At 46.2% G+C, this 12,507-nt stretch overlaps 1 protein-coding gene across 1 annotated transcript in view; it reads left to right on the top strand.

Moving 5' to 3' along the window:
- The window catches only part of LOC144727819 (secretagogin-like), a 33,207-nt gene that overhangs the window by 7,841 nt on the left and 12,859 nt on the right, over positions 1–12,507 (top strand). The window contains exons 3-4 of the mRNA XM_078606941.1: positions 7,975–8,067; positions 9,279–9,368. Coding sequence (XP_078463067.1) covers positions 7,975–8,067; positions 9,279–9,368 — 183 coding nt within the window. The remainder of the gene's footprint in view (positions 1–7,974; positions 8,068–9,278; positions 9,369–12,507) is intronic.

The following is a 12,507-nucleotide window of genomic DNA, read 5'->3' as shown; positions in this document are numbered from 1 at the left end:
GTGGCCGCCGAACCTCAATGACCTCGACGGGTCCGTGTCAGGGATGGTACAGTTTCGAGGACGTGCCCACAGGCACCTGGGGGCAATGTAGCCAAGCCTTGTCCCCCACTTGCCACGGTATTCTTGGCCCTTTTTGACCCCTTAGCCGCTCGTTACAGGCCTGTCTGCGGGCCGAGTTGCCCCTAGTGGCTTCGCGGCCCAACCGCAGCTGCTCCAGCGTTTTCAACATGGAGTCAGGCACTGCCGAAACTTTTCGCGGGGGGCTCAATCCCAACTGAACTTGCTCAGGGGGTTCGAGCTCCCTCCCATACATCAAATAAAACAGTGAGAACCCCGTTGAGGCATGGGGAGCGCGAGTCTGTAAGCCGCAAGGACCCCTGGGATGTGCAGATCCCAATCCGACTGTCCCTCAGTCACTTTCTGGCATAGCATAGCGGTGAGGGTTCTATGCAACTGCTCAACCATCCCGTCAGTTTGCGGATAATACGGTGAGGTGCGTATTTTTTGCATGCCCAAGGACTCGCACACCTCCTGGAGCAATTTTGAGGAGAAATTCCTACCCTGACCAACTCCATCAACTGCTGAAAGGTGGCCGGTGCTGAATTCAATCCCATTGGAAGGCAATTGAAGTGATAAAGGCCTTGGGGTGTACGAAAAGCGGTTTTTGGTTTCGACTTGTCGTCGAGGGGCAATTGCCAAAATCCAGACAATAAATTGAGTGTTGAAAAGAATTTCGCCCCCGACAATGCATCGAGCGAGTCGTCCATATGAGGCAGGGGGTATGCATCTGCCATAGATATCTTATTTCATTTGCGAAAATCAACGCAAAATCTAAAATTTCCATCACGCTGCTTTACTAGGACAATGGGCGTTCCCCACGGGCTGTTCGACAGAGCAATAATATCTGCTGCCAGCATCTCGTCAACAGCCAGACACACCTGTTTCTTCTCAGCGGGGCTGAGTCAATGTGAATTAATTCGAATTGGGGATGCATCACCCGTGTTAATGTGATGATGGAGGAGAGAATTGCGCCCAATATAAAATTTGCCAGTGCTAAAAACATCTGAAAAATCGTTCAAAAGCCGGCGTAGCTGAGCTCGCTGCACTACTGTAAGTGCAGGGTTCTCAGAGCACAGGGATTCCAACCACGCGGAATTCAGCTCATCAGCTTCACCAACGTTTCCTGCAACCAATTGAGCTGGCCCCGCATCATCAAGACAACGGGCTGCTGAAGCGTGTGCAAGGACCATGCCCGCTTTAATCACAACCGGCGCGTGTCCCGCATTTAACACTTGCAGAAACGGCGTCTGCACGGTGGACACAACCGTCATAACCCCCACTAACAAAGGGGACCACGAGACAACATTAGACGGGGTTATTAGGATCCCCTCCTCCGGTCCGGGTGAAGGCAACTCTCTGCGCAACCGCAGCGGCATGAGCATTTGAACCCACAGGTACTTTAACGGTTTGGCTAGCCATCGCGTGAACGACGGTGTTCTGCAACGGCCATCGACCGGGGGATTGTAGGAACTGCAACCGCTGCCCTGATGGTAATTCAATGCATCCCTGGTCGATTAGGATTTTCAAGGGCATCCTCCTCAGAAAATCGGTGCCCAACAAACAGAGCAAGGCCAACGTATGTGACACCAAAATTGTACCCTCCAAAAGGATCTCCCCAATTTGAACAGTGGCCGATATTTGCCCCAGAATACCCATGCTCCCCCCGTTAGCCGCAACACAAGCCTCCTCCACAGGGGCAAGAGGATCGGATGACAAAGGCAACGTGTGGAACACAGCCTCAGAAACCATAGTCGCAACGGCCCCCGTGTCAACCAACAACCAAACTCGAATCCCCTGAATCAGCCCCTCAATTGTTGAAGAACCTGCCGCGGCGCACACAACACGATGAGCCAACGTGTCCCACTGATTGGCGCCGCGTGGCCACACATGAACAAACGTGCACCCCGTGTACAATTCGCGACGGGATGAGATGTTACAGACTGAGGCCGCACGCGACCTATGGGACAAGGATGGCCGTGTGTCTGACTCGCCTGTACGTCGCGGGAAGAGGAGTCGGAGCCGTAGGATGGATGTGGCAGGAACCCTCTGGTCCTGCAGCGGCAGTCGATGGCGATGTGTCCCGCACAGCCGCATTTGTAGCAGGTACGGTAGGGGCACCCGGCTGGTTGGCGCAGCCTGGGGCGCCATTCCCGCACTTGCGGGCGCTGTGCAGCACCCCTCTCCTCCAACCCACGGTCAAAGGAGGCACCCCCGAGTGCGTCCGCATCTGGCCCCGATGCGCTGACCGCCACCGCCGGATAGTCGTTGAGGTCGAGGTGTGTCTGGATGCCGCGGGCCACTTGCAGGGAGGTAAGGTTGTCATACTCCGTCACCACGAGGGTGACCCCCAACTCCCGAGCCACGGAGAGAAGTCGCTCCAAGGTGAAAGAGTCCAGCACTTGGCTGTCCATTTTCAGAAAAGCCGCGTGCCCCCAGAGTGAGGAGAGCTCTACAAAACGCCAACGGCATCTCGTTCTCACCCCTTCGTCGCAGGCGGAATCTTCCATGCACATTAGACGGGGGGTCGTAGATAGCGGACATCTCAGTGTAGGCGCATGTGAGGGTCGCTCTATCCGCCTCAGGGATGGTGAAGAAGGCGGCAAGCGAGTCGTCGTCGAGGGCCGTGGGAAGAGCTCGGAGCGCTTTGCTGGGCGCCCATCCCACCGAGATGTAGGCAGCCTCGAACCGACGATGAAAGGCCGTCCAATCGCCCTCCAGCTATGAACTAGCATACCGGCTGCAGTCGTCGAAGCCTGGAGGCGTCCTCCAGCTTGAGGCGGAAGCTGCTGCTGCGGTGCGGGCCGATCGCGTAAAATGAAGGACGCGCAGAGCCTAGTTGTAGCCTCTGAAATGGCGATGCCTCGGACCCGACAGTGGCGGGAAGCGCGCCCTGGAAGACCGGTGGTCGACATGGCCATCATCTGCTCAAACAGGTGACATACCTCTGATAATGTATGCACTGTCCTTGAAGTTGATTGGTCCACACCCGAGACAGCTTTCCTTAGAGCCTAGTCTCACATGGGTTGGACCAGATGAAGCCAAATGGCGCACAACTCAAAGACAATGCACCATTAGAGTATGAGAGCTCGGGGTAAGCATTTACACCATTGGTACCTCATTTGCCAGTACTTCAAGGACAGTACATACATTATCAGAGTTATGTTTTTTGTTTGCATTATGACTGCAGGTATTGTGGTCTATGCAAACATGACTCCTCGTAAAAAAGGTTTCAGTTTTGTTGCCAGATAAAAGGGTAAACAACCAATTATCATGTTTTTTACTGGCAAATGAGGTACCAATGGTGTAAATGCTTACCCCGAGCTCTCATACTCTAATGGTGCATTGTCTTTGAGTTGTGCGCCTTTTGGCTTCATCTGGTCCAACCCATGTGAGACTAGGCTCTAAGGAAAGCTGTCTCGGGTGTGGACCAATCAACTTCAAGGACAGTGCATACATTATCAGAGTTATGTTTTTTGTTTGCATTATGACTGCAGGTATTGTGGTCTATGCAAACATGACTCCTCGTAAAAAAAGGTGTCAGTTTTGTTGCCAGATAAAAGGGTAAACAACCAATTATCATATTTTTTACTGGCAAATGAGGTACCAATGGTGTAAATGCTTACCCCGAGCTCTCATACTCTAATGGTGCATTGTCTTTGAGTTGTGCGCCTTTTGGCTTCATCTGGTCCAACCCATGTGAGACTAGGTTCTAAGGAAAGCTGTCTCGGGTGTGGACCAATCAACTTCAAGGACAGTGCATACATTATCAGAGTTATGTTTTTTGTTTGCATTATGACTGCAGGTATTGTGGTCTATGCAAACATGACTCCTCGTAAAAAAGGTGTCAGTTTTGTTGCCAGATAAAAGGATAAACAACCAATTATCATATTTTTTACTGGCAAATGAGGTACCAATGGTGTAAATGCTTCTCCCATCAACTTTACACCTCGCTGACCTGCCTGCGGCAGCTCTTCCTCTTAGCAGCTCCGCACACACAGCTCCGCACACAGACGGCAGCCCACGCAGGGCTTGCACACAGCTGCGGTCACACAGAGGCTTGCACCCAGCTTCGCTCACACAGAGGCTTCGCTCACACAGAGGATTCGCTCACACAGAGCTTGCACACAGCTGCTCTCCCTCAGACCCACTCACTCATCCGATTCGGGCAGGTGGCTCAACCATCACCCGCCCGGCGACTCATGAGGGTTGAGGCCCGTCCCTGGCTTGAGCAGCAGTGGCGAGATGTCTTCACCTTGGTCCCAGCAACCCGAACTCCCGCTCTTCTCTCACGCACCCCCTTATATCCTTCTCCCAATTATCCAGCTCCTCCCTTGTGTCTCTTTAGGGCCAGACAGGTTGGCGCCTGTCAGGCCATCATTCACCCCTTATCATACGTCTCCAAGGCGACACCTCCGGTGCCAGTGTACAACCCCCGGCCTACCCCGTCTGCAACAGATTCTCCCGTTAATGAGGGGGAGGTTTGCTCGTGCGACCTTACGTTGCACACGTGCACCTGCCTGCCATCGGTTGCCCTCGGCCAGCAGTGCGCACCGCGTATTTTACCACACCACACATATAATGAGGTAAATGGAGTCACTATGGCGGTTAGCGCCAGCTACTGTCACAAGAGTGGAACTGTGCATCTTGAGACTCTCTCTGGCACCAGAGTGGGTATGCCATGGGAGCGGGCCCTAGGGGGCATGTTTCTGGTGACGGTCAGAGTGAGGGCAAGTAATAACGTGACAGTCTGGATGAACGCAAGAGGGCACGTGACCGGGACAGGGTAGTGAGGGTGCCCAAAGGGTGGCTTGAGGGATACGTGGTGCTCGGCGGAGCGAGGCCACACTCGGGAGCATCAAAGGGAGGTCCCGAGAACAATCGTGGCTGTCTTCTGGAATCAACCCGCCGCGCTACGTCTCTTCGGTCTTCGGTCATTACACGCGGCTTCGAGTGTCAGGCAGTGCATTACTGACTGACCCAGTTATGTAGTTACCTCGTTGTGGTCTGAGTTACTCGTGGTAGTCACCACCTATGTCGTTATCCCGTACGTTTATGCAGTTACCCTGTCGGGGTGTTAGAATAAACGTGTTGCCTCCCAGTGTGTGCCTCCGTAAAACCCATTACACAAATACAATACCCGGTAACAAAAGTTACATTTCTAGTGATGGCTGACATTAGTGGCAAGTGATATTTAAACCAATTCTGGACCATCGCCTCCTTTACCAACCAGCACTGACCAGCATGATCAAGCAATGGTCAAACAATCTACATGACTGATACAGCATAGGGCGGCCTTCACCCAGCCAGCAGTGGATTGAACGGGAACTGTTGCACGTTGTTAATGGTATAGCACGAGAGGCACAGTCACTAAAATCCTCAGCCCAAGAGGGCAAACTGTATCATGTGCAATGCACATTGAGTGAACAGTTAAAAGTCAAGTTAAAAAGTTTTACTTCGCCAGCATGTATTATCTACATCAGTGTTTTTCACTAATTTTCAGAGGGGGCCACTTTAGCCAATAAGACATCATCAGTTTGAGGTCCGCCACACATCTTAAACCATTGGGTTTGACAGCATGATGGGGTGTTTTCACATTTGTGTATTGTCGTGGAATGCACTAAAGGCCACCAGCGGCTGCCAGTGGTCCGCGGGCCTTGCAGTGAAGAACACTGGTCCACATTAACCAGAGCTATGTGCAGAGTTTTCTGAGGATCCCGTATTACTCCAGATTTACAACTGTACTGGAGCAGGTGGCTTCACTTGGTCCTCATTTTCAAACTCCACGGGGCATATTTTCCCAAAGCAGGCAGAGTGCACGCTCTCTCATGTGAGATCAGCCTCGATTGAGTGGCACTCTCTTCAATTGCGGACAGACTGTGACCACCTGTATACTATACGACATGAATAGGTGACTTCAGCCAAAATCACACAGGTGCTTCATCACAATCGATAAATACAGACGAGAAGAAAACCTAACCTTAGGAACCCTGCCTTTAAGAGGTTGTGGTCAGATATTGATTCACCTAGCGGCACTTGGGACGCATACTGTGGGCTTTGCCATAGTGAGCTTTAGAGGCTCCTAACAACAACCACAATGACCTTTGGTAACACCGCCCCTATCACTCAAATACCAGGTATGCCATTTTCCCAAAATAATTTTCCAATTTTGCTGTTATCAGCGCTTTGCTGTGAGAAGGGTAGTGATGGGGCCTAGCGGTACCATGTGTACTGCTTGTTGCAGAGGTGAAATTTAGACAAATTCAGTGGAAAATCTAATTTTATATGATGAGAAAATGTTTTTGTGTGCATTCATTCATGACTGGGCAGAGACCGTCAACTCACTATCCCAACACAGTTTAATAATGGGTGGCTGAAACCCAGCCTTGAACTCAGGATCTCAGAGATGCCAACTCCGTGCTCTGACCCTTGAACGACTTGGCCACCTCTGCCACACATACGCTTACAGGCCAGGGATCAGTTGCATAAAACAATTGAGGTACAACATTCCCTTAGCTGCTATTTACATTAAATCAGTGTTCATTAAGGGGCAATGACAGCAGCTTGGTACGGAGCAGAAATGAGTACCACATCATGTTTAATACGAGTGAATGAATTGTCACCCCAGTCATTTCAAATAGCTATCACATAATTCACAGTTTTTGGCCACACAAATACATTTGTTGCCTCAGGTGGTACCGACATGTAAAATATCTCATCTGGGCTAATGGACTTAATTTAAGACTGCATGTCGTGTGCAGTAGTTGGGTAACGTCGTAATGTGTTGTTTTATTTTGATTTATTATTTTATTTTTAGACGTGACTTAACCGAAAAGAACCAAAGAATAATTCCTGCAGTCACGAAAGCTCCCAAATTAAGATTGAACCACTTCTACGGGGAAGTTTTAAACTTATCCTTTTTTCTTTCTGGCTATTTGTTCTCTCTGCCTGTGTCCTCTCCTTGAAATTTCACACTTAAAATTCTAACTTAGCAAATTTTGAAACACGTAATAAACCAGGCTATGCGTTAATTGTGTGTTAACCGACTTTCTGTGTTGTATTACATCACATTTCGATAATTTACTAGGTTATTTAATTTTCGTGTGCTTGTCTCCTAATTTTCAGGCTTGCCTCCCGTGCCGTGTTTGTCCTAATTTTCAGGTTTGCCTCCCGTGCCGCGTCTATCATCTCACTTACAATAGGAGTACGTTGGCGTGCACCCATTGATCTCCCCGCCCTCTCCCTCCCCCCGTCCCCTCCCCCTCCTCTCTATATTTAAGGGACCGTCACAGAAACGACCATCTCTTTGTGCCGATTTGTGTCCTCTCTCTGTGTGCCGTTGTGATGTCTGTCTGCTTGTATGTCTGTCTATAGTTTTCTAGTTAGATTTTTGTTGCTCACACAGCCGATTTGTGTCCTCTCTCTGTGTGCCGTTGTGATGTCTGTCTGCTTGTATGTCTGTCTATAGTTTTCTAGTTAGATATTTGTTGCTCACACTTAAAATTCTAACTTAGCAAATTTTGAAACACGTAGTCAACCAGGCCATGCGTTAATTGTGTGTTAACCGACTCTCTGTGTTGTATTACATCACATTTCAATATTTTACTAGGTTATTTAATTTTCGTGTGCCTGTATACTCCTCTCTATGTGTGCCGTTGTGATGTCTGTCTGCTTGTATGTCGGTCTATAGTTTTCTAGTTAGATTTTTGTTGCTATTTCTTTTATGCCTGATGATGATTGCTTGTGTTGCAATCGAAACGTCGTAATGTGTTGTTTTATTTTGATTTATTATTTTATTTTTAGACGTGACTTAACCGAAAAGAACCAAAGAATATTTCTTCCATGCATTATGTGGACACTGCTGTGTGTAATTATGGTTATTCCTGCTGTGTTCCGTGCCGCTCTTTGCCTTCCTAGAGCAACCCAACTGATGCTCAGGTCCGGAGCCTGCGGAATCGCTTCATGTCAATCTATGATGCCACAGCTGACGGGAAGCTGGAGATCGAGGAGGTGAGCGCGTCGCTTATATAAAAATAAAGAGTTACCAGAGCCCATAAGACTTGCACTGTGTATGCACACAGCAAAGAGCATTGAACTGCAGGTGAAAGCATCAAATAAAACAGCAGCATAACTATGAAAAGATATAACATTTATTTTTTCTTTCTTTCATATATTAAAACATTTCTTCCACCCCCCCCCCCCCCAATTTATTTACATTGTGCTATCGACATCAGGCATGAGATGAAAAATAAATTTCAGAAATTCTCAGAGTAGGGCTGCACAAGATATTTTTTTCACAGGATTTCTGAAAAATCCTTTAAGTGGCCTTTTATCTTTTGCACAGTTGGGTGCACGTTTTTTCCATACACTCTGCTATGGCATTGTTTATCATAACAGAGTCTCAATGTTATCCTAAATTTCCAAATCTGTATTTGACCAAATTAACTAAAATCTAATTTTAATATCATTTTTTGTCGGGCAGTCATCAGTGTCGAGGCTGAGACCATCAACTCACTGCATTTGAGAACCCAGTTTAATCACGGCACTTGCTCTGATTTGAACCCAGGATCGTAGCTGTGCTGACTCAGTGCTATGACCTATGAACCACTCGGCGATCTCATGAATTTGTTTTTCATTTATACTTTGATTTTGAATGTGCGTTACGGCTTCAGAGTAGGGACGAGAATGTTATTTGCTGCATTGAAGCATGTAAATACTCATTCTTTGCACCCGTGGAAAGATCCCCTGGAAAATCCATTCCCTTGTGCGTGACCAATTCACCTTTGTCATCATCACTGTTTATACACCCCTGTAAGGTTTACGATTCACAGGTATGATTCTTAGGTTGATCCATAACAGAGGCTGCTGGGTTGCAGGGTGGTGGGGAGTGGTGGTTGAGGGCGGCAGCAGAGAATAGATGAGGGCATGCAGGGGTCGTCACTTTTATTTTGACGGCTAAGATTGGTTCTGCCCTGAGCACCCAGCTTATTTCCTCCCCATCTTCTTCCCCCCATACCCCCACACATAGACATGCAACAAGGGTTTGTGCTCACGACCTTTAACCCTGTAATTCGCTGTCCAATTCCCAATCATGATGCCGTAACAAGTTGCTGTTTAATTTAAAAAACACGTTTTAAAAAAAAAAATAATGTAACAAGGCAACATCAGTCTACCCTGCCCCCACCCCAATCTCTCGTTTACAAATCACTTTTGCTCTGCAGTTGGCTAACATGATCCTGCCCGAGGATGAAAACTTCTTGCTGCTGTTCCGTCGGCAGCTCAAGCTGGACAATAGTGTGGAGTTCATGAAGGTGAGGCCACAAGCCAGGTCCCATGTCAATACGTGTTATCGCTAATGAGGTCAAGAGGTCATCACGGCATATGTGATTGACGCCACCACTTTTCACCATTGCTTCGTTCCTCCTGCCAGATCCTGGACATATTCAACAAGCGAGGGTCTACTTATACATTGTCATCAACACTCTGGCTTAATATATTTTCTGAAGTCACCAATCTCTGGTCGTTCACTCTAATTCATGCCCTGGTAAACGCCTCCATTCCGACTATTTTCTGATGTGTTTTCGCGTTTTGTTTTCAAGCCATACATGGTGCAACCCAAAAAAGAACATTGGAAAGCCACCCTTCCTTCATCCTCCACATATATTCCACCAATCTTCTATCTGATTACATCTACAACACTTTATTTCGCGATGGAAACCAATCAGGGGATTAGTTTGTAATGCCACTTACAAAAATCACGTGATTATGTTTTCCTTCAGATTAACATATACTTATCACGTTCTAGGGAAGGTTTGGTTATGCATTTCATGAAAATCACAGAATTAATCATATGTAAAATATATTTCCTTTGAAAAGCTCAAATAACAATGAAAGGTGCCTTTTTGTAATTTTTATAGCACTAATCAAATAATGGCACATATGTTAGGATTATATACGTAATACCAAAGTCAATCAAATTCCCTGCCCTTAGAGTGTATTATCCACAGGCATATTGGAAGGTTCTCTGAAATGTCATGTTACTGCTAAATAGACAATTGTGATCCATTGACTGAGTGGCAAGATGTAATTTCTAATAATTTTCTGGAAGAAGTAGAAAGTTGAAATGTCGCACAGATGTAGTTGAGGCTACGCCTATAACGAGTGATACAAGCGTAGTTGAGGCTATGCCTGTAACTAGTAATACAGGCGTAGTTGAGGCTACGCCTGTAACTAGTAATACAAGCGTAGTTGAGGCTGTAACTAGTAATACAGGCGTAGTTGAGGCTACGCCTGTAACTAGTAATACAAGCGAAGTTGAGGCTACGCCTGTAACTAGTAATAGAAGCGAAGTTGAGGCTATGCCTGTAACTAGTAATACAGGCGTAGTTGAGGCTACACCTGTAACTAGTAATACAAGCGTAGTTGAGGCTACGCCTGTAACTAGTAATACAAGCGTAGTTGAGGCTACGCCTGTAACGAGTAATACAAGCGTAGTTGAGGCTGTAACTAGTAATACAGGCGCAGTTGAGGCTACGCCTGTAACTAGTAATACAAGCATAGTTGAGGCTACGCCTGTAACTAGTAATACAAGCGTAGTTGAGGCTGTAACTAGTAATACAGGCGTAGTTGAGGCTACGCCTGTAACTAGTAATACAAGCGTAGTTGAGGCTACGCCTGTAACTAGTAATACAAGCATAGTTGAGGCTGTAACTAGTAATATAAACGTAGTTGAGGCTACGCCTGTAACTAGTAATACAAGTGTAGTTGAGGCTACACCTGTAACTAGTAATACAAGCATAGTTGAGGCTGTAACTAGTAATAAAAGCGTAGTTGAGGCTACGCCTGTAACTAGTAATACAAGCGTAGTTGAGGCTACGCCTATAACTAGTAATTAAACAAAATTAAATTTGTGCCCCCAAAAATGATTGCCTTGACTTCACTCATCGGGCAGGGTCAGTCTAAAGTTCTCAGTCGCTTTAAGTCTCAAGCTAAACATTTAAAATACACGATCACCATCATCAGTGAACATTTACCTCCCTTGTAGTGTGACAATATATTTGGTAGACAGTAGGTAAAGCCCACTATATATTACGTGTATATTCTTAATGGTAGGTGTTAAATAATTAACACATATATATGCTGTGGAATTATGTGGTTACATAAGATGGTTGAATTTATACAGCTTCTTTCATGCACAATCCCTTGATAAGCACTTTACAACTCAACCAAGTTAATTGTTAATTGTTTTTTTTTACCCTTCTATCTGGCAATAAAACTGACACCTTTTTACAAGGAGTCATGTTTGTATAGACCGCAATACCTGCAGTCATAATACAAACAAAAGACATAACTCTGATAATGTGCACTGTCCTTGAAGTTGATTGGTCCACACCCGAGACAGCTTTCCTTAGAGCCTAGTCTCACATGGGTTGGACCAGATGACGCCAAAAGGCGCACAACTCAAGGACAATGCACCATCAGAGTATGAGAGCTCGGGGCAAGCATCTACACTATGGGAACCTCATTTGCCAGTAAAAATATGATAATTGTTTTTTTTACCCTTCTATCTGGCAACAAAACTGACACCTTTTTACAAGGAGTCGATGGTGCATTGTCCTTGAGTATTATGACTGCAGGTATTGCGGTCTATACAAACATGACTCCTTGTAAAAAGGTGTCAGTTTTGTTGCCAGATAGAAGGGTAAAAAAAAAACAATTAAAAAAACCCAATTGTCATATTTTTACTGGCAAATGAGGTTCCCATAGTGAAGTTAATTGTTTATTAAAAGACTTATTAAACAAATATGTTTGAGATATGATACAAAATACATGTACACAGAATCAGTGAATCTTACCCTAGGGCAGTGAAGAATTTTCAATTTCCAGGAGCTTCAAAATGCTAAAATCTTTAAAAATACCTTTGTGACATTTGCACCCTGGTTGATGTTCACATTTTTAAGTCAAAATAAGCATCATCCATATGATAATGGACATGACAACACACAACAGAACTGAGGGTAACAATCCTTAATCCAATCGTGCCAATGTAATCTCTTCGGTTACCATTCCCGCTGAAAGCAAAGCATCAACTGACAGCATAACACAGATGCGAGTTTCCCCAATGCGCTGGTATGAGCGATAACGAAACATACAGCTGCCCGCTAGAAATATTAACAGAAAAAATTGATTCCTTCAAGCCAAGAAATATTGAGTACCACATGTAACTTGGATGGACCCCAGGGGGTTCTGGCAGGGTAAGTAAATTTTCCAAAAATACAACAGAGACTCCAATAAAAGTCTATGACGCGTGGCCAAACTCCACTGCCACGTGGAAATTGTCACCAAAAGACATTACATGATTCATCAGTGGTTCTGATGTTTTGTAATTTCAACACCCAGGGCTTAATTTCTCACCAAATATATTCCTGGTCACTGGAGTAGGTAAGTAGC

This window comes from Lampetra planeri, chromosome 26 (genome assembly GCF_965212315.1).
Source record: "Lampetra planeri chromosome 26, kcLamPlan1.2.h2, whole genome shotgun sequence".
Classification (NCBI taxonomy): domain Eukaryota; kingdom Metazoa; phylum Chordata; class Hyperoartia; order Petromyzontiformes; family Petromyzontidae; genus Lampetra; species Lampetra planeri.
The sequence above is the reverse complement of the archived record's forward strand: the minus strand, read 5'-3'. Positions and strand labels throughout refer to the sequence as shown.